A 27,096-nucleotide genomic window follows, 5' to 3' on the forward strand; every position below is an offset into this window, starting at 1 on the left:
TAGTGGGTGTTAGTGATAGTGGAACAGTGATGGTGAGCGTTAGTGATGGAGACACAGTGATGGTGAGCGTTAGTGATGAGACACAGTGAGAGTGGGCGTTAGTGATGGAGACACAGTGAGAGTGGGCGTTAGTGATGGAGACACAGTGATGGTGGGCGTTAGTGATAGTGGCACAGTGAGAGTGGGCGTTAGTGATAGTGGCACAGTGAGAGTGGGCGTTAGTGATGGAGACACAGTGAGAGTGGGCGTTAGTGATAGTGGCACAGTGAGAGTGGGCGTTAGTGATGGAGACACAGTGATGGTGAGCGTTAGTGATGAGACACAGTGATGGTTGCGTTAGTGATGAGACACAGTGAGAGTGGGCGTTAGTGATGGAGACACAGTGATGGTGAGCGTTAGTGATGAGACACAGTGAGAGTGGGCGTTAGTGATGAGACACAGTGAGAGTGGGCGTTAGTGATGGAGACACAGTGAGAGTGGGCGTTAGTGATGGAGACACAGTGAGAGTGGGCGTTAGTGATGAGACACAGTGATGGTGAGCGTTAGTGATGAGACACAGTGAGAGTGGGCGTTAGTGATGAGACACAGTGAGAGTGGGCGTTAGTGATGGAGACACAGTGAGAGTGGGCGTTAGTGATGGAGACACAGTGAGAGTGGGCGTTAGTGATGGAGACACAGTGATGGTGAGCGTTAGTGATGGAGACACAGTGATGGTGAGCGTTAGTGATGAGACACAGTGAGAGTGGGCGTTAGTGATAAGACACAGTGAGAGTGGGCGTTAGTGATGGAGACACAGTGATGGTGGGCGTTAGTGATGAGACACAGTGAGAGTGGGCGTTAGTGATGGAGACACAGTGATGGTGAGTGTTAGTGATGGAGACACAGTGATGGTGAGCGTTAGTGATGGAGACACAGTGAGAGTGGGCGTTAGTGATGGAGACACAGTGATGGTGAGCGTTAGTGATGAGACACAGTGAGAGTGGGCGTTAGTGATGAGACACAGTGAGAGTGGGCGTTAGTGATGAGACACAGTGATGGTTGCGTTAGTGATGAGACACAGTGAGAGTGGTCGTTAGTGATGGAGGCAGTGATGGTGAGCGTTAGTGATAGTGGAACAATGATGGTGAGCGTTAGTGATGGAGACACAGTGATGGTGAGCGTTAGTGATGAGACACAGTGAGAGTGGGCGTTAGTGATGGAGACACAGTGATGGTGAGCGTTAGTGATGAGACACAGTGAGAGTGGGCGTTAGTGATGGAGACACAGTGATGGTGAGCGTTAGTGATGAGACACAGTGAGAGTGGGCGTTAGTGATGAGACACAGTGAGAGTGGGCGTTAGTGATGGAGACACAGTGATGGTGAGCGTTAGTGATGAGACACAGTGAGAGTGGGCGTTAGTGATGGAGGCAGTGATGGTGAGTGTTAGTGATGAGACACAGTGAGAGTGGGCGTTAGTGATGGAGACACAGTGATGGTGAGCGTTAGTGATGAGACACAGTGAGAGTGGGCGTTAGTGATGGAGACACAGTGAGAGTGGGCGTTAGTGATGGAGACACAGTGATGGTGAGTGTTAGTGATGAGACACAGTGAGAGTGGGCGTTAGTGATGGAGGCAGTGATGGTGAGCGTTACTGAACGGCGACTTACACATATGCCTCGTCTGATATCCAGTTGCAGTAAAGTCAATGGGACTGATTATTGGTTAGTGTATCACAGGCGGCCTATGAGACTCTGTCCATCGTGCCTTTCTGTCCAAGATGAACCTCACTCCACAGTTCCTTACCTCAGCTGGGTCAATGGCATCTCCCCGAGAGTGAGATCTTGGCCCTGATGCCGGTAAAAGGAGCTGCTTAAAGGGGACTGCTGGCTGCAACTTGTCCGGGAAGTTACACGGAGGGACATACCGTATAAAGTGAAAAACCTGCCCACTAAATAACCCATTGCAAAAAGAAAACAACGTTTGGAAAAATGTAAGCACATCACTTCAGAGAAAAATGACGACACAGGAGGCCTCACGCCCCATGGTGTCAGTGCCGTGCCATGTTTAAATCAGGCATGACTAGACTTGAATAAGGTGTTTGAATTTCAGTAACGCAGTGTTATCAGGCACAAACATACATTGTAGTTTATTGCTTGGTAAAGCTAATGGCTAGTGATTTAACACTTTATGTTTCTCGATGAGAGAATACTCAGGACTATATAATGGAATAGTTTACTGGAAGCTAGTTAAAATCAAGAACATTGTGCCTATTTCTCAAGAGAAATGAGCGTGTCCTCAACAATCAGTCCAGCTTGAGAGATTGATTGCTTAATGAGGCTTCTTGTACCCAAACACTTGGTATGATAACAAGTTCCTCCAGGACAAATTGTACCATGGCATCTCTCTTTTAAAATGTACACGTATACACAGTGCGTTTATTATTTCTGTGTCGGTTTCGGGTCAGAGCAGAAAAGGAACATGGCTGGGAGACCATGGCCCTGAAATCAGGGAGGACCGTCCCGTCCCACCCTGCCCGCTAGTCCCATACACGTGGAACATCCAGCTGCTGGCTTCCTCAGAAGCTGGAGGTTTCCTCACACCCTCTCCCAGACCCAGGTAGTCTTTCATTTCATGTATTTTAGGGTGTTCCCCGATCTATCCATCTGGAGGCTGCAATTCCTGGTTTCACTGAGCGTACCAGCCTGGGTTATTACGTGGGTCCCGAGTCAGTCCAGGAAGTGCAACTTCCCCTCATGGGAGCCTTTGGCCTTGGCCCCCCCCACCTCTCAAACCCTTCAGGATATTTTCCCTGTAAGGGGTTGGCAGAGATTCCACCACAGGCTAGGAAATCCGGGAAACAGCTGGGACCTGACAGTTCACTGCCATTTTTCACTTTTATATCACATCCTCTTCAATCTGAATCTAGACCCCTGGAAATAAATCTCTTTACCACACTGACATTGCATTGCATTTAAAGTTGGGGGATTTTTTCAGGGGGGGGTGGTAATTATTCAATTGGTTGAGCAATTCGGTTGCAGAGGAGTCCCACACTGGTACTTTCTGCACTCACTGTCAAGAAGATGATGAAAGTGCAATACCTGCCCCATCAAAGGCCAATATCACTGTTCCCTCACCTTCACATGGTCCATCTCTGACTCTTCCCTTCCCTTCCTCGATTTCTCTGACTCTATTTCTGGGATAGACTATTGACAAACATTCACTATAAGCCCACTGACTCCCACAGCTACCTGGACTGCACTTCCTCCCATCCTACATCCTGTAAGGACTCCATTCCATTCCATTCTCCCAGTTTCTCTGTCTCCGTCACACCTGTTGACGACACCACCTTCGATACTCGTGCTTCCGATATAATATCATAAGAAATAGGAGCAGGAGTAGGCCATGCGGCCCCTCGAGCCTGCTCCGCCATTTAATATGATCGTGGCTGATCTGATCATGGACTTAGCTCCATTTCCCTGCCCGCTCCCCATAACCCCTTATCCTCTTATCGTTTAAGAAGCTGTTAGTCTTAAATTTATTCAATGTCCCAGCTTCCACAGCTCTGACCTCACACTTTCCAACATTATAGTCCATCTGCCAAATTGTCTTCCTTTTTCCTCAACCGAGGATTCCCCTCCGCCGTGGTTAACATCGCCCTCGACCGTGTCTGTTCTATTTCCACAGCTCTGCTCTCACCCCTTCCCTTCCCCTCCCCCAGAACCCTGACAGGGTTCCCCGTGTCCTCACCTTTCACCCCACCAGCATCCACATTCAACGGATCATCCTCCGCCATTTCCACCACCTCCAGCGTGACCCCACCACCAAACACATCTCCCCCTCCCCTCCCATCCCCTCTCAGCATTCCGAAGGGACCGCTCCCTCCGTAACACCCTGGTCCATTCCGCAGTCACCCCCAGCACCCCCTCCCCTTCCCACGGTACCTTCCCGTGCAAGTGCAGGAGATGCAACACGTGCCCTTTACCTCCTCCCTTCCCACTGTCCAGGGCCCCAAACACTCCTTCCAGGTGAAACAGCGATTTACTTGTACTTCTTTCAATTCGGTATTCTGTATTCGCTGCTCACGATGTGGTCTCCTCTCCAAACATAGATTGGGTGAGCACATCCGCTCAGTCCATAAGTGTGACCCTGAGCTCCTGGTCGCCTGTCACTTTAATTCTCCGCCCCACTCCCACTCTGACCTCTCCGTCCTCGGCCTCCTACACTGCGGTGCAGGCTCGAAGGGCCGAATGGCCTACTCCTGCACCTATTTTCTATGTACCAATGAAGTTCAATGCAAGCTCGAGGAACAGCATCTCATCTTTCGTTTAGGCATTTTACAGCCTTCTGGTCTCAACATCGAGTTCAACAATTTCTGACCATAATCTCTGCCCACATTTTGTTCTTTTTCCTCCCTTTTAAAAAAAAATAAACCCTCCCCCCCCTTTTTATTTTTATGTTTTTTTCTGTTTCCCAGGGCAGCTGGTAATTATCTCGCTACAAAAGGCCAGTGAGACCGGGAGCAGCACGAGTTTGGCGAGAGGCGGGAGTTCCGGGGATCGGAGAGGCCTATAAAGGCCAGTGAGACCGGGAGCAGCACGAGTTCGGCGAGAGGCGGGAGTTCCGGGGATCGGAGAGGCCTACAAAAGGCCAGTGAGACCGGGAGCAGTGTGAGTTCGGCGAGAGGTGGGAGTTCCGGGGATCGGAGAGGCCTACAAAAGGCCAGTGAGTCCGGGGTCGGCGAGAGGCTTGTGCAGCTACAGGGAAAAGGCAAAAAAGAAGTAGAAAGAAACAGAAAGGTGACGTCACAGCCAAGGGGGTAAGTGATTGGCTGGTGATTGGTGAGTAGTTTTTCTTTTTTCTCTTCTATAACAGCGAGTAAACTTTAGCATTGTTGTTGCCAATTTAAGTGTATCTAAGGGTTAAGTCATGGCAGGAGAGCTCGGTCACATGATATGCTCCTCCTGTACCATGTGGAAGCTCAGGGACACTTCCGGTGTCCCTGATGACTATGTGTGTGAGAAGTGTATCCGCCTCCAGCTCCTGACGGTCCGCGTTGCGGAATTGGAGCTGAGAGTGGATTCACTCTGGAGCATCCACGATGCTGAGAATGACGTGAGTAGCACGTGTAGCGAGTTGGTCTTACCGCAGATGAAGGGTCCACAGCCAGATAGGGAATGGAAGACCAACAGGAAGAGCAGTGCAAGGAAGGTAGTACAGGAGTCCCCTGCGGTCATCCCCCTGCAAAACAGATACACCGCTTTGAGTACTGTTGAGGGGGATGACTCATCAGCGGAGGGCAGGAGCAGCCAAGTTCATGGCACCGTGGATGGCTCTGCTGCACAGGAGGGCAGGAAAAAGAGTGGGAGAGCTATAGTGATAGGGGATTCAATGGTAAGGGGAATAGATAGGCGTTTCTGCGGCCGCAACCGAGACTCCGGGATGGAATGTTGCCTCCCTGGTGCAAGGGTCAAGGATGTCTCGGAGTGGGTGCAGGACATTCTGAAAAGGGAGGGTGAACAGCCAGTTGTCATGGTGCACATTGGTACCAACGATGTAGGTAAAAAAAGGGATGAAGTCCTACGAGACGAATTTAAGGAGCTAGGAGCGAAATTAAAACGTAGGACCTCAAAAGTAGTAATCTCGGGATTGCTACCAGTGCCACGCGCTAGTCAGAGTAGGAATCGCAGGATAGCTCAGATGAATACGTGGCTTGAGCAGTGGTGCAGCAGGGAGGGATTCAAATTCCTGGGACATTGGAACCGGTTCTGGGGGAGGTGGGACCAGTACAAACCGGACGGTCTGCACCTGGGCAGGACCGGAACCAATGTCCTCGGGGGAGTGTTTGCCAGTGCTGTTGGGGAGGAGTTAAACTAATATGGCAGTGGGATGGGAACCAATGCAGGGAGACAGAGGGAAACAAAATGGAGACAAAAGCAGAAGACAGAAAGGAGATGAGTAAAAGTGGAGGGCAGAAAAACCCAAGGCAAAAAACAAAAAGGGCCACTGTACAGCAAAATTCTAAAGGGTCAAAGTGTAATAAAAAGGTAAGCATGAAAGCTCGGTGCCTCAATGCAAGGAGTATTCCCAGAAGAAGGCTCTGAGCTAGTTAGAGTGGGTGAGAGCTCAGATGAACAGGACCCCAAGAAAGAATGCAAAAGGCAGGAGGCAACAGAGCAGAGTAGCATTGGGGTAAGTGTAAACCACAAGGTGACAGGAAGGGACAATATGTATGAATATAAAGGGACTGCAGGAGGGGTCAAAATTAAAAATCATGGTTTAAAAACTAGTATTAAAACACTCTACCTAAACGCACGCAGCATTTGAAATAAAGTAAATGAGTTGACGGCACAAATCATTACAAATGGGTATGATTTGGTGGCCATTACAGAAACGTGGTTGCAGGGTGGCCAAAACTGGGAATTAAACATACAGGGGCATCTGACAATTCGGAAAGATAGACAAGAAGGGAAAGGAGGTGGGGTAGCTCTGTTAATAAAGGATGATATCAGGGAAGTTGTGAGAGACGATATTGGCTCTAATGAACAAAATGTTGAATCATTGTGGGTGGAGATTAGAGATAGTAAGGGGAAAAAGTCACTGGTGGGCGTAGTTTATAGGCCCCCAAATAATAACTTCATGGTGGAGCGGGCAATAATCAAGGGAATAATGGAGGCATGTGAAAAAGGAATGGCAGTAATCATGGGGGATTTTAACCTACATATCGATTGGTCAAATCAAATCGCACGGGGTAGCCTTGAGGAGGAATTCATAGAATGCATACGGGATTGTTTCTTAGAACAGTATGTTACAGAACCTACAAGGGAGCAAGCTATCTTAGATCTGATCCTGTGTAATGAGACAGGAATAATAAACGATCTCTCGGAATGAGTGATCACAGTATGGTTGAATTTGTAATACAGATTGAGGATGAGGAAGTTGTGTCAGAAACGAGCGTACTATGCTTAAACAAAGGGGACTACAGTGGAATGAGGGCAGAGTTGGCTAAAGTAGACTGGAAACACAGACTAAACGGTGGCACAATTGAGGAAGAGTGGAGGACTATTAAGGAGCTCTTTCATAGTGCTCAACAAAAATATATTCCAGTGAAAAAGAAGGGCGGTAAGAGAAGGGATAACTAGCCGTGGATAACCAAAGAAATAAAGGAGAGTATCAAATTAAAAACCAATGCGTTTCAGGTGGCCAAGGTTAGTGGGAAAATAGAAGATTGGGAAAATTTTAAACGACAGCAAAGAATGACTAAGAAAGCAACAAAGAAAGGAAAGATAGATTACGAAAGTAAACTTGCACAAAACATAAAAACAGAAAGTAAAAGCTTTTACCGATATATAAAACGGAAAAGAGTGACTAAAGTAAATGTTGGTCCCTTCGAAGATGAGAAGGGGGATTTAATAATGGGAAATGTGGAAATGGCTGAGACCTTAAACAATTATTTTGCTTCTGTCTTCACAGTGGAAGACACAAAAACCATGCCAAAAATTGCTGGTCACGGGAATGTGGGAAGGGAGGACCTTGAGACAATCACTATCACTAGGTGGGTAGTGCTGGACAGGCTAATGGGACTCAAGGTAGACAAGTCCCCTGGTCCTGATGAAATGCATTCCAGGGTATTAAAAGAGATAGCGGAAGTTATAGCAGATGCATTCGTTATAATCTACCAAAATTCTCTGGACTCTGGGGAGGTACCAGCGGATTGGAAAGCAGCTAATGTAACGCCTCTGTTTAAAAAAGGGGGCAGACAAAAGGCAGGTAACTATAGACCAGTTAGTTTAACATCTGTAGTGGGGAAAATGCTTGAAGCTATCATTAAGGAAGAAATATCAGGACATCTAGATAGGAATAGTGCAATCAAGCAGACGCAACATGGATTCATGAAGGGGAAATCATGTTTAACTAATTTACTGGAATTCTTTGAGGATATAACGAGCATGGTGGATAGAGGTGTACCGATGGATGTGGTGTATTTAGATTTCCAAAAGGCATTCAATAAGGTGCCACACAAAAGATTACTGCAGAAGATAAAAGGTACGCGGAGTCAGAGGAAATGTATTAGCATAGATCGAGAATTGGCTGGCTAACAGAAAGTAGAGAGTCGGGATAAATGGGTCCTTTTCGGGTTGGAAATTGGTGGTTAGTGGTGTGCCACAGGGATCGGTGCTGGGACCACAACTGTTCACAATATACATAGATGACCTGGAAGAGGCGACAGAGTGTAGTGTAACAAAATTTGCAGATGACACAAAGATTAGTGGGAAAGCGGGCTGTGTAGAGGACACAGAGAGGCTGCAAAGAGATTTAGATAGGTTAAGCGAATGGGCTAAGGTTTGGCAGATGGAATACAATGTCGGAAAATGTGAGGTCATCCACCTTGGAAGAAAAAAAACAGTAAAAGGGAATATTATTTGAATGGGGAGAAATTACAACATGCTGCGGTGCAGAGGGACCTGGGAGTCCTTGTGCATGAATCCCAAAAAGTTAGTTTGCAGGTAATCAGGAAGGCGAATGGAATGTTGGCCTTCATTGCGAGAGGGATGGAGTACAAAAGCAGGGAGGTCCTGCTGCAACTGTACAGGGTATTGGTGAGGCCGCACCTGGAGTACTGCGTGCAGTTTTGGTCACCTTACTTAAGGAAGGAAATACTAGCTTTGGAGGGGGTACAGAGGCGATTCACTAGGCTGATTCCGGAGATGAGGGGGTTACCTTATGAGGATAGATTGAGTAGACTGGGTCTTTACTCGGAGTTCAGAAGGATGAGGGATGATCTTATAGAAACATTTAAAATAATGAAAGGGATAGACAAGATAGAGGCAGAGAGGTTATTTCCACTGGTCGGGGAGACTAGAACTAGGGGGCACAGCCTCAAAATACGGGGGAGCCAATTTAAAACCGAGTTGAGAAGGAATTTCTTCTCCCAGAGGGTTGTGAATCTGTGGAATTCTCTGCCCAAGGAAGCAGTTGAGGCTAGCTCATTGAATGTATTCAAATCACAGATAGATAGATTTTTAACCAATAAGGGAACCACGGGGAGCGGGCGGGTAAGTGGAGCTGAGTCCACGGCCAGATCAGCCATGATCTTGTTGAATGGCGGAGCAGGCTCGAGGGGCTAGATGGCCTACTCCTGTTCCTAATTCTTATGTTCTTATGTTCACTCACACCCTATCCAGACTCACCGTTTCTAACTCCTGCCATTACCATCTCAATTCAGCCCATCATCCCTTTTGTCTCTCTAATCTCTCCTGCCTTCCACCCTATCACAGACCTTCCCTTTTGTTCTTTCCTCCCCTCCCCCTTTCAGGGCCCCAGCACTTCTTTAAGAATCTGTTAATTTCAAACTTTTGCCAGTTCTGACGAAGGGTCATCAACCTGAAACGCTAACTCGGTTTCTCTCCACAGATGCCACCTGAGCCGCTGAGATTTCCAGCATTTTTTGATTTTATTTAGGTTCCAGCATCCGCTGTATTTTGCTGTGGAGCTGGGCTGGCGTTCCTCCTTCGCCAGCTCATGTACAGTTCCAACATGATTCGTTTGGTACCCTGATATTCAACCAGCCCAAACAGAGCATTTTCCCTTTTGTAAACCAGATTGGTTTATAATGGTCTGACAGTTTCTTCTCAATATCCAAATTATACACTGTCAGGCACACAACGGAACATTTCAGGATGGCTCAGGGATGGAGGGAGAGGGTGCACAGGTTCTGGGACACGGCACTGGAGATCCTGGTGGAGGAGCTCCAGAGGAGGATGGATGTCCTGTACCTGCAGCGGGGAAAGGACACCGCCTCGTCCATGTGTCCCTCTGGTGCTGCTGTGCCTTGCCTTGTGTCCTCCTCCCATTCCTCCTCCAGACCGAGGGAATTGGCAATCCCTAGCAAGATGCTGTTGACCAAGCACTTCCTTTCTCTTGATTCCTATGAGGTGCCTGATAAGGTAGAGTAGCACAACACTCACTCTCTAAGTGAAGTCCTTAACATTCCTATAGATGGCCGTTCCTGATGCGCGTTTAGACTCCTTTACCAAGATGGCGTCTTGCGCTAAAGGCGGGTTAAACCAGCGTTGCAGCTCAAGATCCCATCTTGGCCATCACGGAGGCTCTTTAGCCCTTAAAGTATCCAGGAAAAATCGCCCATGATTTTTAGTCAAGCCAGCAGGAAAATCCGAGCCATAAGCAGCTCAGTACGCACTGTGAATGTTGCTTCATGGGCAACCCACCTGGAAATATATTCAAGTTGCCTGGTGTGAGAAAAGAGCATTGAGAATGGCAGTGCCAAAATCTGGCTGCATTCTAGTCAAGACTGTGGTTCGAACCGGAGTAGCTCTGTGGCGGTTATCCTAATGATTTCTGATCTTCTCTTCATTGAAAGTGTTGTACCGCCACCAAATAAATAGAAGGCACTGGCCTATTAGGTTCATTGCGGCAACTTATTCTCCGTTGATGGACAGCCTTAATATACACACGGATATTACTTGAATAAAAGTTCATATGTCATTTCAGTAATCCACTAATAGCCTGACATTTTAATAAATGCCAAAGTTTACCATGGGAGCATTTTAATTCTGAATTTATGCTTCTTTGCTATAACACATTTATCATTGTTTGATAAGAACTTTATCAAAATGTAGATCAAGCCAAACAAAAGCCCAATTCTGAAAGGAATGCATTTCCATTTATCACACCGACAGCTCAACCCAAGATTATTGGACAGTCTAATTATTATTTACTTTGTTGATCACAGAAGGCGATTCATAATTGTCATGGTTGATCAGACACAGGCTTATTAATGACTTAATATCCCCTTCATCACATACCCCGATAGTTCTTTAGCGTTAAAGATGGATGTTTTGAAGATTTATAAAATTGCCCATGAATAATGAATTGGTAATATATATACAGGATAAATCCATGAGCCAAAGCTTTGCCAGATGCTATCCATGAACAACAATATCAAAATATGAAGCAATCACTGCTGATGACAAACCAGCATTAGAACAATATAAAGTTTTGTAATTCACAACTTACAGCAATATTTTAAAACCAGATAAAATTCTTGTCTTAGTTAATTTTTTTTAGACAAAAAAGTCGATGCCTGCTTTTAGCAATGCCCAGAATTTAAAATTCACAGAATCATAAAATAGCACAGCACAGGAGGAGGTCGTTGGGCCATTGAGTCTGTGCCAGCTCTTTCAAAGAGCAATCCCGTCAGTCCCGCTCTTTCCCCATATCCCAGCAATTGTTTCTCCTTCAACTATTTATCCAAATCCCTTTGGAAGGCTTCTATTGAATCGGTTTCCATCGCCCTATCAGACCGTGCATTCCAGATTCCAATCACTTGCTGCATAAAAAGGTTTTTCCTTATGTCGCCTCAGGTCCTTCTGCCAATCACCTTAACTCGGTGCCCTCTGGTTATCGACCCGTCAGCCAATGGAAACACTGTCTCTTTATTTACTCTATCTAAACACAGCATGATTTTAAACACCTCCATCAAATCTCCTCTTACCTTCTCTGCTCCAAGGGGAACCCCAGCTTCTCCAGTCTCTCCATGTAACTGTAATCCTTCATCCCTCGAACCATTCTGGTAAATCTCTCTGCACCCTCCCCAAAGCCTTCACATCCTTCCTAAAGTGTGGTGCCCAGAATTGGACACAATACTCCAGCTGGAGCTGAACCAGTGTTTTATACAGTTTACCACAACCTGCTGCTTTTTGTACTCTGTGGGTGTTACCAATCGCGCACGACGCTGTTAACAACTCCCGCCAATAGCAGCGGCACTACGGCTTTGTACCCCGATCTCCTGCGCCCTGAGATCGTGATATAATTACCGTGCGCAATCGCCCCTGGGAGCAGCGCTGGGCGTGAACACCGACAGCTGCAGGAGGCGCGGTTCGGGCAGTCGGCCGTTACCGGGGCGATAATTAAAGGCGAGGTAGCTGACGGAAATTACAAAAAACTTGCCTTCTTGTTGGCGCTGCTGATCGATGGCTCAGCCCGGCGGGCACTTGGTCTAGGCGGGTCCCTCTTTACTTTGCAGAGCCTGCAGCATGGGGCCTGTCCTTTAAGTGAGGGACACGGGGGAGCTGCATGGCCCACTGTGCAGCGTTGCTGAGGTACCTGCACATCAGTGCCCCAGGAAGGAAGGAAGGCTTGATTTTCTGCTCCACTTCCTTCCAGGGAAGGTAACCCGAGTTTTTGGAGAGGGACAGGACTTCAGCACCTGGTGCCTCCCAGCTGCTCCCACCCCAAAACAGGCCGATACTGAATTTCTACCCGTGGGCCTCTATTTATAAAGCCCAGGACCCCACATGCTTTATTAACTGCTTTGTTAACCTGTCCTGCCAAATTCAAAGATTTGTGCACAAATATCCCCTGGTCTCTCTTTTCTTGCACCCTCTTTAAAATTGTGCCATTTCATATGTATTATCCCTCCTCATTCTTCCTACCAAAATGTATCACCTCACACTTTTGTGTTGAATTTCATCTGTCATTCTACCAGCCTGTCTATGTCCTCTTGACATCTGTTACTATCTTCCTTACTAAACTTCTAAGTTTCGTGTCATCTGCAAATTTTGAAATTGTGCCCTGACTCAGCTGATCTGCTGCTGAAGACCTCATCCATACCTTTGTTACATAGAAACATAGAAACATCGAAAATAGGTGCAGGAGTAGGCCATTCGGCCCTTCGAGCCTGCACCGCCATTCAATGAGTTCATGGCTGAACATGCAACTTCAGTACCCATTCCTGCTTTCTCGCCATACCCCTTGATCCCCCTAGTAGTAAGGACTACATCGAACTCCTTTTTGAATATATTTAGTGAATTGGCCTCAACAACTTTCTGTGGTAGAGAATTCCACAGGTTCACCACTCTCTGGGTGAAGAAGTTTCTCCTCATCTCGGTCCTAAATGGCTTACCCCTTATCCTTAGACTGTGACCCCTGGTTCTGGACTTCCCCAACATTGGGAACATTCTTCCTGCATCTAACCTATCTAAACCCGTCAGAATTTTAAACGTTTCTATGAGATCCCCTCTCATTCTTCTGAACTCCAGTGAATACAAGCCCAGTTGATCCAGTCTTTCTTGATATGTCAGTCCCGCCATCCCGGGAATCAGTCTGGTGAACCTTCGCTGCACTCCCTCAATAGCAAGAATGTCCTTCCTCAAGTTAGGAGACCAAAACTGTGCACAATACTCCAGGTGTGGCCTCACCAAGGCCCTGTACAACTGTAGCAACACCTCCCTGCCCCTACCTCGAGACTTCACTATTCCAACGCACTCCTGGCTGGCCTCCCATCCTACGTAAACTTGAGGTCATCCAAAACTCGGTTGCCTATGTCCTAACTCGCACCAAGTCCCACTCACCCATCACCCACTGTGCTCGCCGACCTACATTGGCTCCCAGTTAAGCAACGCCTCGATTTCAAAATTCTCATCTTTGTTTACAAATCCCTCCATGGCCTTACCCCTCCCTATCTCTATAATTTCCTTCAGTCCCACAACCCTACGAGATATCTGCGCTCCTCAAATTCTACCTCTCTTTCCTACTTTAAGATGCTCCTTAAAACCTACTTCTTTGACCAATCTGCCCTAATATCTCCTTATATGGCTCGGTGTCAAATTTTTGACATAACGCTCCTGTGAAGCACCTTGGGACGTTTTACTGTGTTAAAGGCGCTATATATATATACACAAGTTGTTGTTCTGGTTGTACACCCAAATCCCAGTCATTAATGAAAATCAGAAATAGAAATGTCAATGTTACCCCCTAATGTTTTTTGGGGTGTGAGGTCCCTTTAAGGGACTGCTTGGCCCATTCACAGTTTCGATGAGCGAAACCTAACATTGGAAACGCCAGGCCTGGGCTGTGCAGTACTCACAGACAGCCACATGTCCACGCAGCTTAGCGGAAACGCTGGTTCCAATACTGAACCTCGGAGAGCGTCACTCTACTCCAGACTGAAACCAGCCGTTCACCAATGCTCCGTTTTCTATCCATCAGCCACTTTTGTATCCAGGCTGCCCCTGTTATGGGCTTCAAGTCTATTATGTGGCACTTTATCAAGTGGCTTTTGAAAGTCCATATACACATCCACCCTCTCTGTTTCCTCATCAAAAAACTCAATAAAGTTAGCCAAACACTATTTGCCCTTAACAAATCCGTGCCATCTCTCCTCGGTTAGTCCTTCGATGGCCAAGTGCCTGTCGGTTTTCTCCCAGATTATTGTTTCTAAAGGTCAGATAATTGCCAGGTTTGTCCTTCAATTGAATATATTTAATTCCCTTTTGAAAGTTATTATTGAATCAGCTCTCACTGCCTTGTCAGGCAGCGCGTTCCCGATCACAACAACTCGCTGCGTAATGACATTCTCATCTCCCTCCTAGTTATTTTGCCAATTATCTTAAATCCGTGTCCTTTGGTTACCGATTCTCCTGCTAGGGAAACAATTTCTCCCTATTTACTCTATCAAAATATCTCGTAATTTTGAACACGTCTATTGAATATCCCCTTAACCTTCTTTGCTCTGAGAACAATCACATCTTTTTTGCCAGAATTAATGTAAATATGAATTTCACCTGAAATTATTTTTCATTCATTTCAATTACACTGGTCCCATTACATATTACATTTGTAGATAGATTCAGGTACAAAGAATACATTCAGATTGTTTGGCCAGCAGATTGAATCCTAATGCATCATGCTAGCACACTGAACAAGCAATCTATATGTACTAATGGTTAATGCAGTCAGTATTAGAGCAGAGATCCCAGGCTGTCTGATGCTGCCTTTAGCTAAAGCCTCGGAGATTCAAAGTGTGGCCTTAACTGGCGTTCAAACTTGCTACAGTAGGACTCACTTTTGTTGATCTTTCTCATCCTTGTTTAGAAATCCCTCCATGGCCTCGCCCCTCCCTATCTCTGTAATCTCCTCCAGCCCCACAACTCCCCGACATCTCTGCATGCCTCCAATTCTGGCCTCTTGAGCATCCTGATTATAATCGCTCAACCATTGGCGGCCGTGCCTTCAGCTGCCCGGGCCCTAAGCTCTCTAAACCTCTCTATCTCTCTTTCCTCCTTTAAGACGCTTCTTAAAATCTGCCTCTTTGACCAAGCTCTTGGTCACCTGTCTGAATATCTCCTGGCTCGGTGTCAGTGAGACGCCTTGGGACATTTATTACATGAAAGGCACTATATAAATGCAAGTTGTTGTCTCTGATCAGTCTAGATCTTCGTCCATCATGCCCCAAATAGTGGCAGCAGAAGCAGGAATCGGGCGGACGGTGGGGGGGTACTGCTGGTTCCGTTCCCACGAACTACATTTTTCTATCCACACCCCAGTAGAAAAGTCTGCCAGCCGCTGCTTGGCCTGCCCACCGCACGGAAATGCCAGCAGTGAGGCAGAACCTAACCCTGGATTCCACCAACGGCAGGAACTCCCAGGGAACGGGTGCTGGTAATCCCTGGGGCAGTAATGGAAAGGCTGCTTGGCCCCACTCCTCAGGCCCCTACCTCCCTCTGGATCATCCCATTGGCCCACTCCATGGGCTTCATTAATAATTCAAGCCTGGTCCTGTTCCACTCGCTCCAAATGGGCCCCTTTCGGATGGGCTGCTGCCGCAACATTCTGGGGGGGGGGGGGGGGGCAGATTGGGCAAAATCCAGGCCATCAAATAGAACTGCTGGCAAATTAGCCAATAGGAGCACTGGAGCATTGAGTGTCTCCCACGCAGCTCACAGGTTGGTCTTATCCTACCATCCCCACCAAATGACACTGAGGGCAGGAGGACTAAAATGAGTTGGAAAACTAGCTTACAAAAAATGAAGGAAAATAAATGGCTGGGTAATCTCCACCCAGCGTATAAAAATAAGTCGGCGTTTTTATCACAGCCTGCTTCACCTTGCACCAGCAGCAACACCCAACCGCCAGATGAGCGACTCAAACATGAAAATGGTGCTTTGTGTCTCGGAGGTGGATTGGCAACTCCCATCACTTCCCTGGGGAGGGGAGGATTCACACAGACCCTACAGTTGAAGTTTGGAAATCCAGATATTGCAGCATCCCCAGGGCTGTAGGTGAGCATCACTATCAGAATTGATTCAGTTAAAAATTATTTATCTACTTATCATCCGGAAGAGATAGCCTGGGCCTCGCTATCTTATCAACATTTATGAACAGCCCAATATTATGGCACCAGAGATCTCCTATTTTATCTTTTTCTTCAATATTTTGTATCTTCCTCATATTTACCTCATCTTTTTAATTACAGAAAATGCCCAGTGAATGTTTTTACACCTCCTGTTCTGTATTTTGCATCAAGCACACAAGACAAGTCTAAATGAGAGGAAAATGCCAAACTTCACTTACAGCAGGATTATTGTCTTGTGGGACTCTGACGCTGTTGAAGAAGATACAGTGCAATGCTGCACATTCAATGTCCATCTCCTGTAACTCGGCATTGCGCCCTGCTGGCTGATATTGTGTTCGGCCCAACACAAACAAAGCAAGTAACCCCCACACTTCCCGTACTCGCCAGGGTCATTCTAACCAATGCCCATGGTATCACTCATGAGTCGGAGACTACACGGTTTTATGATGACAAAAGCATTATTCCATGTAAGGCACAATGGATTATTCTGCTCCCTCATTTGTGCCTTTAAAGCCACAGTCTCGTTGCAGTAAATAAGCAGATCCTGAGGTCAGTTAGAGGGTAATTGATGTTGCTTGTAAATTCTCAGTTCCAGGTTAGAAGAACTCATCATGAAATCACCGCCTTTCTTTCTCTGTTTCCTGATATTTTTGACATTTGAAATGTAATGATTGAAATGTGATGGGCCCAAACGTTTGATAAAACCATCGTGCGTACCCTAGGAAGTTGGTATTAGGAGCCTGGTTATAATTGGCTGCACAAAGATCAGACACAGTGGGACGGCAACAATCTCCACAACCCCAACACCCAGTCACCATCAACCATCTCACAATAAAACCAACATAAAAAGCTAGGGCTGGAATTGCGTGAGATTCTCCTGATCATCTGCCTTCCTAATACAATTTGTAGGGGGAGCCTCGGAGGCCTCTTACCCAATGGAAATTGGAGCCAAATGATGGTGGGAGGGATTTCATTCTTCTGTTTTCAACCAGCAGAAGGGATGGACTCACTGAGGGACTTTAATTTTTGCTGAGGTCGTGCTCTGTGACCGCAGTACATATGCTCCCCCCCGGCACATGCTGTGAACGGTGGCCACGTTATTCAGGCGCAAAGTTCTAGCGCTGCTTTTTGCAGATTCAGTTTGCATCAAATAACAACATTTTTTGCCTCGTTACGCTGCAAATCCACAATGCCTGTGCTGCCACCCTGCAAATATGGTCAGCCTACTTTACAGTCCATGTTTACCAACTGACCCTCGATGTTTCAAAGGCTCGATTTTGTAGTCCTGGTGTGAATAAAATACATATACAGAGATGTCTGCCTTTGATGTAAAAGACTACAATTCCCAGGTTGTTGGATTCGATCCTTATCCATATCCATGATACAGGGCTGGATATTGAGGGAATGCTGAGGCTGGAAGGCATGCAGGCCCACACAACACTTTTGCACACTTTGTGGGTTTGTCCTTCCATGGGACCTCTGACCCGATTGTATCCCATTAACTACTACATTTAACCAGGCCGATGTTACCTGAGCTTTTCCCGGTCCATTCGTGTGCACACATTGGCTGCCACTCCGGACCCGAGCCATTCAACACTTGTCCACGTTTCCCTCTCTATCCCTGACTTCTCTCTCCTGTCGGCATGCCTCCTTTCATCTCTCCTCTCTCGGATACTCTGCCCTCCCAAATCCCTATCCCAACCCCTCATTACTCCTCGACCTTCCTACTCTCCTGCTGCCATCCCAGACTTGACTCCCTCCTAGATAAGTCCACACCTTTCCTCTGTGCCTCTTAAGGCATCCTCTGAAAGGCCCATTACGAGCAGTAACCCCGACTGTCCCATCCTACTCTCACCGACCTTCCTGCCCAGCGTGCCCACTGGGGGCTAATCTTGCCAATCACTTCCCCATCCAACTCATCCCACCCCAGCACTGACCCTGTGGACGCTGACAGTGGGTCAGCCATCACCAACCCTCCCCACATCTCCGCCACAACGTCCGTTTGCTTGCGAACAAGGCCCATGAGCATATCGTGGATGATTACATCAACATCATGGCCCTGACGGACACCTTACCCTTAAATGAAGCCTCCTCGTTCAGCCATACCTTCCACCACATGCCCCGCCCAGACTGCCGTGGTGACGGTGTGGCACTTTCTCCTCCTTTGAACATCTCACTTTATACCACCCCTCTCACCTCTCATTTACAATTCTCGTTCTCTACCGATCACCCAATATGATAAAAGTATCATCGAGCTATCCTCACTGCTTTCCTCCCTCAGCACTAAACAACTTCTCATCCTCGGTAATTTCAACCTACATCTCAATTCACCATGCTCTCTCTCCTCTGAGTTCACTACCCTCCTGTCCTCCCTTAATCTCTCCCTCCATGTAACTCCCCAACCCATATTCACGGCCACCCCCTTGACCTTGCCATCTCTCGTGGCCTCGCTACTCCCATCGTGCCAATCGCAGATAAGGCCATCTCTGACCACTTCCTTGTATTGCTCTCCACCCACATCCCCTTCCACCCCTCCCCCAGCTTACCTCCTGTGTCCTCCCCTGGATAAAAATCTCTGTTACAACTGCATTTATGAACTCCCAAATATCCAGCCTGTGGCCCTCCATTCACCAGGACATTTCCGCAGCCACCGATCTGCTCAATCACACCCTCACCACCTTTGATGCCCAGTCCCTATTAAAACCATTATTCTCTCTCACCCTGGCCACTCCCCCTGGTACAGCCCTGTTCTTTGCTCCCTTAAGTCCAAGGGGCACAGACTTGAACAGATATGGAGGATACTGGTTTGGCCATTCACAGCCAGTTCTGGCTGGACCACATAAAACACTATCGGGTCTACTCACTATTCTAGAAACATTCTGGAATGTAAAGTTAAACCCCAGCTTCTATTCTCCATGGCCAACAGTCTTTTTAAACCCCGCTCCCCAGACTCCACCCTCACCTCTGACACTAAGTGTGAGGAGCTCATGGACTTCTGTGTCCCTGAGATTGTGACCATCCAATCAGCTGCCTCTGCGAGTTCCCATCTATCCCCTCGCCCACCGGATCAAACTTCCTCTAAGGCTCCCCCTGCCCTAGCCCCAAACTCACATCTTTCTCCAGCTTCTCTCCGATCTCCATTGTCCGAGCTCATCCTGTCCATGAGACCCACTTCCTGCTCCCTTGACCCTATTCCCACTAAACTGCTGACCACTCCTTTTCCAGTTCCCATGTTAGCCGACATTGTTAACGGTTCTCTCTCCTCGGGTACTGTCCCCCTTTTCCTTCAAATCTTCTTCAAATCAACCCTCTCCTCAAAAAACCAACAGTTCACCCTCAGTCCTTGCAAACTACTCCCATCTCCACCTCCCCTTCCTGTCCAAAGTCCTGGAACGTGTTGCCGCCCAAATCCGGGCCCATCTTTCCCGCAACTCCATGTTTGAATTCCTCCAACCCGGTTTCCGCCCGGCCACAGGACTGAAACGGCTCTCGTCAAAGTTACAAATGACATCCCTTGTGACTGTGACAAAGGCAAACTATCCCTCCTTGCCCTTCTTGACATGTCTGCAGCCTTTGACACGGTTGACCACGCTATCCTCCTCCAACGCCTCTCCACCATCGTCCAGCTGGGTGGGACTGCACTCGCCTGGTTCCATTCTTATCTATCTAATCGTAGCCAGAGAATCACCTGCAACGGCTTCTCTTCCCACCCCCGCATCGTTACCTCTGGTGTTCCCTAAGGATCTATCCTTGGCTCCCTCATCTACATGTTACCCCTTGGTGACATAATCCAGAAACACAGCGTCAGTTTCCACATGTCGCTGACGACACCCAGCTCTACCTCACCCCCACTTCTCTCGACCCCTCCACCATCTCTAAATTGTCAGACTGCTTGTCCGACATCCAGTTCTGGATGAGCAGAAATTTTCTTCAATTGAATATTGGGAAGACCGAAGCCATTGTCTTCGGTCTCTGCCACAAACTCCGTTCCCTAGCCAACGACTCCATCCCTCTCCCCAACTTCTGTCTGAGGCTGAACCAGACTGTTCGCAATCTTGGTGTCATATTTGACCCTGAAATGAGCTTTCGCCACTTCTGGCTGGTCTCCCACATTCTACCCTACGTAAACTAGAGGTGATCCAAAACTCGGCTACCTGTGTCCTAACTCACCCATCACCCCCTGTGCTCGCTGACCTACATAGGCTCCCAGTTAAGCAACGCCTCGATTTCAAAATTTTCATCCTTGTTTTCAAATCCCTCCATGACCTCGCCCCTCCCTATCTCTGTAATCTCCTCCAGCCCCACAACTTCCTGAGATATCTGTGCTCCTCTAATTCTGCCCTCCTGAACATCCCTGATTATAATTGCTCAACCATCGGTGGCCGTGCCTTGTGTTGCCTGGGCCCTAAGCTCTGGAACTCCCTCCCTAAGCCTCTCTGCCTCTCTACCTCTCTTTCCTCCTTTAAGACATTCCTTAAAACCTACCTCTTTGAACAAGCTTTTGGTCACCTGCGCTAATTTGTCCTTATGTGGCTCGATGTCAAACTTTTTGTCTCATAATATTCCTGTGAAGCGCCCTGGGGTATTTCATTACTTTAAAGGTGAAATATAAATACAAGTTTGTGTAGTTGTTTGGATGGCATCTCTGTGATTGTGGTATGAAACCATTGTTTGAGCACACCCAAACTCAACACTGTCATTTTCTGGGCCAGGTTGTGTATCTATTCTATGAGGTATTTGGAAATCTGTAAATGATTGTCACAATGCCCCAAGATCCAGACACGTAACTGTTATCCTATTCAATCAAACCAGACACATATCATGGGCTAAGAGAAGAAAATGATAAAGAAATAAAAATTTATATCAGTGTGTCACAGAAGGGAGTCACGAATAAAACCTCAGGACTTTCCCACTGGAGAGGACTGGGTGCACAGTGCAGCGAGTTCACGTTTAATAACTATTGAAATTAATTTACTTGGAGGTAATTCAGGGGCAGCCCAGGAGAAGCATGATCCTCCTGTGTGTCTCTCGCTGAATTTTAATCAGTATGTGGCAGCAGAGTCCGCGCACTTTCATCAACGATAACAATTATTCCGTATAACAATCCGAGATGCTGAATGAAGCGGACAGAGAATGTAATTACTTACTCAGTGCAGGGTTTTACATTGCACCAGTTTTAATGAGATACACCTCTTTAATGATTCTGAGCACTCTGTACAATTGGGATCTAGACCGGGTAACCCGTGGACCCCGACTGATTGATACTGGTTATAAATCACAAGTTCCGCGTCGTTTCTTTGCAGCTATGATCTGTTTAATCCTCTGCTGAGGAATAAACACAATACTGGAAAACAATCGACCAAGAACTGGAGGCCAGGAATGTTTCAGTAATCAGCTGTTAATTATTCCACAATATACTTGTCGTAATAGCTGGGCAATTCTTCATTGTTCAGTGTGAATGTTGATACACATATGGGGAGATTTGTGTCTTTACCACCTGAGAATTGACCATCTGCCTGTTACAGAACCCCCCCCCCCCACTGATATTTATTCCATTATGTGGCACTGCCCAGGTATGTCCTGTCCACAAAAAGAGGACAAATCCAATCCGGCCAATTACCGCCCCATCAGTCTACTCTCAATCATCAGCAAAGTGATGGAAGGTGTCGTCGACAGTGTTATCAAGCGGCACTTACTCACCAATAACTTACTCACCAATAACCTGCTCACCGATGCCCAGTTTGGGTTCCACCAGGACCACTCAGATCCAGACCACATTACAGTCTTGGTCCAAACATGGACAAAAGGGCTTAATTTCAGAGGTGAGGTGAGGTGAGAGTGACTACCCTTGACATCAAGGCAGCATTTGACCGAGTGTAGCATCAAGGAGCCCCAGTAAAACTGGTCAATGGGAATCAGGGGGAAAACTCTCCACTGGCTGGAGTAATACCTAGCACAAAGGAAGATGGTTGTGGTGGTTGGCGGCCAATCATCACAGCCCCAGGACATCACTGCAGGAGTTCCTCAGGACAGTGTCCTAGGCACAACCATCTTCAGCTGCTTCATCAATGACTTTCCCTCCATCATGTCAGAAATGGGGATGTTCACTGATGACTGCACAGTGTTCAATTTCATTTGCAACTCCTCAGATAATGGAACAGCCCATGCCCACATGCAGCAAGACCTGGACAACATTCAGGCTTGGGCTGATAAGTGGCAAGTAACACTGGTGCCACACAAGTGCCAGGCAATGACCATCTCCAACAAGCAAGAGTCTAACCACCTCCCCTTGACATTCAATGGCATTATCATCGCCGAATCCCCCACCATCAACATCCTGGGGGTCACCATTGACCAGAAATTTAACTGGACCAGCCACATAAATACTGTGGCAACAAGAGCGGGTCAGAGGCTGGGGATTCTGTGGCGAGTGTCTCACCTCCCGACCCCCCAAAGCCTTTCCACCATCTACAAGGCACAAGTCAGGAGTGTGATGGAATACTCTCCACTTACCTGGATGAGTGCAGCTCCAACAACACTCAAGAAGCTCGACACCATCCAGGACAAAGCAGTACACTTGATTGGCCCCCCATCCACCACCTTCAACATTCACTCCCTCCACCACCGGCGCACCGTGGCTGCCATGTGTCCTATGACCTCCACCACCTAGAAGGACATGGGCAACAAGCACCTGGGAACACCACCACCACCAAGTTCACCAAGTCATACCATTGTGACTTGGAAATATATCAACGTTCCTTCATAGTCGCTGGGTCAGAATCCTGGAACATCCCAGGAACAAATAAAAAAAACTACAAAAGTGAAAATTGATCTCCTTGCTGCCCATCGGACCCCTCCTCCTTCCCCCCTCAACTCATATCTCGATCAGTGATCCCATTCCTCACCCAGCTCTAATCTGTTTAGGGAGATCAGAACCACTCCAACCCACCCCCTACCCATGTCCGGCCCCTGCCCCCCACTCCCACCCACCCCGCCAACCCGATCCACAGCATTGCCCCGCACACACCACTGCCCTCACCCCCCTTTGCCTTACCCACCAACCGTTCCCCTTAATGCTCAGGATTATTGGTGTAATGACTCACCAGGCTCGGTGTCGTTGCCAGTGGATGCAGACCCTGTGGATGACCTGGAAGTGATACTGCCGTCACTAAGCAAGGCGCCCCTTCCTGCGCCCGACTGGTGCAGGTTGGATTGAAACTGGGGTACATCCAAATCCTGGCTACACGAAACACAGTCCTGATGCAGCAAAGACGGCCTCCTTTTTCCAGCAAGACTTGACCTTGTGGTGTTTGAGCAAGAGTCGGGTACATTTATCTGCAGATAAACATGATCAGCGTGCAGTATTATTTCACCTCGCTGAGCTGCAGTACAACAAATGCCTCAGTCTAAATTCCGAGATATAACGGAGGGGTAACTGGGATTATCAACAAATAACAGTGCGTGGGTACAGGGAATATTGGTCATCTAAATCTCCTAGGTGGGTGAAAAGTCTTTTAGTTTAGATGTATAATTGTTCTGAGTTTCACACTTGATGGATCTTATATAAAAGCTTCCGATTAAATGTATTTTTTTGCATATTTCCAAAACTACAATAAAAAATCAAACCACAGTCAGGTTTATTTTCATATATTGCATTTTTTGTCAATTTTCTTCCGTCCCCTCACAAGATAGCAACATAAATACAGTCTTAACTATCCAATCAGGGAAAGCTACACACCCCCATCACACCACCAACAGCATTAAGATATTTACCTCCAGGCCTCGTCTGATAATCTAATCCAAATCGGACATCGATCCTACAACACTTTAATATCTCAGACTTCTACAGAGCCCCAGTGCCTCTAATCTGCCTTTGCAGGTCTGTTGCTGGGGATGAGCTGGTGGCTATTCTCTGTATTGGTCCGGACCATCAATGTATCCTCTGCCTCTCTGGGTTGCCCCAGCAGCATCAAACAAAAGAAACCTAAATACAGTGCCCCCTCTTAGAGGGGAACAAGTCATAAAGAACTCGAGCCAAAACAATACAAAGGCAACTCAGGAGCTTAAATAATATTATGTGCCTTAACCAGTAGGCCCTCCAGCCACTGCAGTGCCCACAGTCGTGGAAGGCCTCAATCTTATTGCTGGACTCTGCATGCTCCTTCTCCAGAGCCACCTTGGTGATCAACTCGAAACAGTTTATTTTGGAAATAATAAAATGTTGCATGTCGCAGTCACTGGGGAAAAGCATCGGGTGATTTGCAGCAAAAGGTAGAAAGAGCAGACAGCAGGTTTGCAATCTCTGACTGATCATTAATGACATGCTGCATTTCCCTGGGCGGGCATGTTGACCACTGCAGTGTGGGCGATGCAGCCAGTTACTGCACAGTAATAAAGGAACCTCCACTGTGAAATTAAACAAACTGAAAACATCTTTCAACATGAGAAAACACACTCACACTCGAGCAGTAACTGGAGCATGTGCAGAATGTGTGAGCGCTGCTGTGTCTTTCTACCATCGGTGTAAAATATTTCTGCAGTTTTCAGTTATATTCAGTTTTAATGGAAGGAAACGATTGCTCACAATAACTTCCAACATTTCACTCAGACTAGGGAGTAAATTCAATTGAGATTTCATTGATTCATATCAATCAAATGAAATCAATTCACACCAATCAACTGCTGTCTGACCTCAGAACGCTGGTAAAATAAATGTAAACAGGTGTTTTTCTCAGCCTACAGCGCAGAACTGGATTACAGCAGCTAAACAATGTGAACGTGTGAAATCAGGTTCAGTCCCTGACCCGGGTTCAGCCGTTTATATTATTGTGCAGTTCATGCACTAGTTATTAAAGTTTCATGTTCTGCATATTTTACCATAAATTTGGGACTGGCTGGAGTGTCTTACAAATTGTTGCATAAAATTCTACTGAAACTTCGATGGGGCTGTAAAACAGGCATCACAGGACCAGATTTCAATGGAAAGGGAAATCGTGCAATGTTGTAATGGGCGGTTAATGTATACTGCAGCCGAGACTGGCTATCTTAACCCAGTCCTGGATTAAACCCTTGGTACTGCACAGGAAGTGTCAGCCTAGTGGGGTTTGAACCCACGACCTTCAGACTCAGAGACGAAATGTTGCCCACTATTGTCTCGAGGCCTTGAGCAGGAACATTCCAATGAGGAACAAAATCATATCGTCACGCTAAATGGAAATGTTAAACCAAGGCACTTATCTGCACGCTAAGGTGATGTTAAAAGATCCCCATTGCGCTTTTCAAAACTTGGTATCCTGCCCGACATACGTCGCTCAACAAACATCGCCACAAAACAGTCACTGATTCACCTCCGCACTGTGCGCACGGCGCTGTGGGTACAATACTGTTTGCTGCATCTAAGGAGATGCTAGATAAGCACATGAGGGAGAAAGGAATAGAAGGATATGCTGATAGGGTGTGCAGGATAAACGGCGGCACACACCAGTTTAGCCGAATGGCCTGTTTGTGAGCTGTCGACTCGATGTAAACACTCAGCATGGCTCGTCCGCTGTCCGCAATGTCTTTAGTACAGGCTACATTCTGCATTGCAGGTGCACATCTCACCATGAACAGAAACGTCCTATTCTTCCACATACTGAGCAGTAACAATGACAATATGTACCTTTCCTTAATACTGGATTTCATATGGATGTGTATGTGTTAATATTTAATTTATTATGCACTGATTATTTGATTGAGTTACACATCTTGGGCCCAAATTTCCCCAGCCACCGAGAGCGGCATAGTTAGCGGTGGCACGCCGACTTTGTGAGCCAAAAAAAGTGGCGAAAATTTACCTTCCACTTTGGCCGCTCCCAGTGGCGTGGCGTGCAGTGCCTGCAGGGGGCAGAGCTTCGCCCAACGTCTTGTGGAGTGCTAGCAGGGGGACGCATGTTTGTTTCAGCGTGCGCGCATGTGCAATGGGTGGTTCAGCGTGCGCGCATGTGCAATGGGCGTTTCAGCGTGCGCGCATGTGCAATGGGCGGTTCAGCGTGCACGCATGTGCAATGGGTGGTTCAGCCTGCACGCATGTGCAATGGGCGGTTCAGTGTGCACGCATGTGCAATGGGTGGTTCAGCCTGCGCGCATGTGCAATAGGTGGTTCGGTGTGCGCGCATGTGCAATGGGTGGTTCAGCCTGCGCGCATGTGCAATGGGTGGTTCAGCCTGCGCGCATGTGCAGTGGGTGGTTCAGCATGCACGCATGTGCAACAGGTGGTTCGGCGTGTGCGCATGTGCAATGGGTGGTTCAGCGTGCGCGCGTGTGCAATGGGTGTTTCAGCGTGCGCGCGTGTGCAATGGGTGGTTCTGCGTGCGCGCATGTGCAATGGGTGGTTCGGCGTGCGCGCATGTGCAATGGGTGGTTCGGTGTGCGCATGTGCACAGTGGGCGGTTCAGCGTGCGCGCATGCGCAGTGGCAGTTCAGCGTGCGCGTGTGCGCAGTGGAGCGGGAAGCTTGGCAATCGGCCAATTAAAGGGAGAGTGTTCTTAGTGCCTCAGCAGCATTGGCAATGGACCATATATAAAGGTAAGGTGCAAAGTGATTTTTGGGTGGCTGAGGGAGTGGAAAGGAGTGCTGCATAGGTGGAAGAAAGATGAGAACTGTGACTTTTGAACATTACCTGAGTGTAAGTCCAATACACGAATGACGCAAGAGCGTGCAACAAGAACAAAGAATTTCCTCCACGAAGAAGTGGAGAAACTAGTCACTGCCATTGAGGACAAATGGCTGGAGCTGGATATCAGTAAGAGTGGTCCCACAAAAGTTGCACCCAAAGAAATGAGAAGAAGATGGAACCTAGTTGCAGAAGAATACTCCGCAGGGGTGACTACCGCAAGATCTGGAAGCCAGTGTAAAAGGAAATGGCAGGACTCTGGTCAAGTAGTGAGTGTAAGTAATATCTTCATCTTTAAATGAAATTGCA

General features: G+C 47.4%; 2 protein-coding genes across 6 annotated transcripts in view; one reads left to right on the forward strand and one right to left on the reverse strand.

Moving 5' to 3' along the window:
- Positions 1-23,739, forward strand: part of LOC139228999 (uncharacterized) — a 132,812-nt gene extending 109,073 nt beyond the window's left edge. For 4 of the 5 annotated variants that reach the window (XR_011587653.1, XR_011587656.1, XR_011587655.1 and 1 more), the window contains exons 3-5: positions 4,455-7,532; positions 15,894-16,059; positions 16,254-23,739. Coding sequence is in view for 1 of the 5 variants with exons in the window: in XM_070860665.1 (XP_070716766.1) it covers positions 4,907-5,854 (948 nt within the window). In the remaining 4 variants the exon portion in view is untranslated. Of the gene's footprint in view, positions 1-4,454; positions 7,779-15,893; positions 16,060-16,253 lie in introns of those variants that run through there. The other variant, XM_070860665.1, reaches the window with a different exon arrangement.
- The window catches only part of vwa5b1 (von Willebrand factor A domain containing 5B1), a 303,883-nt gene that overhangs the window by 90,472 nt on the left and 186,315 nt on the right, over positions 1-27,096 (reverse strand). Inside the window, 1 exon segment of the mRNA XM_070860664.1 lies at positions 23,237-23,468. Within this exon segment, the coding sequence (XP_070716765.1) occupies positions 23,237-23,468 (232 nt within the window).

This window comes from Pristiophorus japonicus, chromosome 18 (genome assembly GCF_044704955.1).
Source record: "Pristiophorus japonicus isolate sPriJap1 chromosome 18, sPriJap1.hap1, whole genome shotgun sequence".
NCBI lineage: Eukaryota > Metazoa > Chordata > Chondrichthyes > Pristiophoridae > Pristiophorus > Pristiophorus japonicus.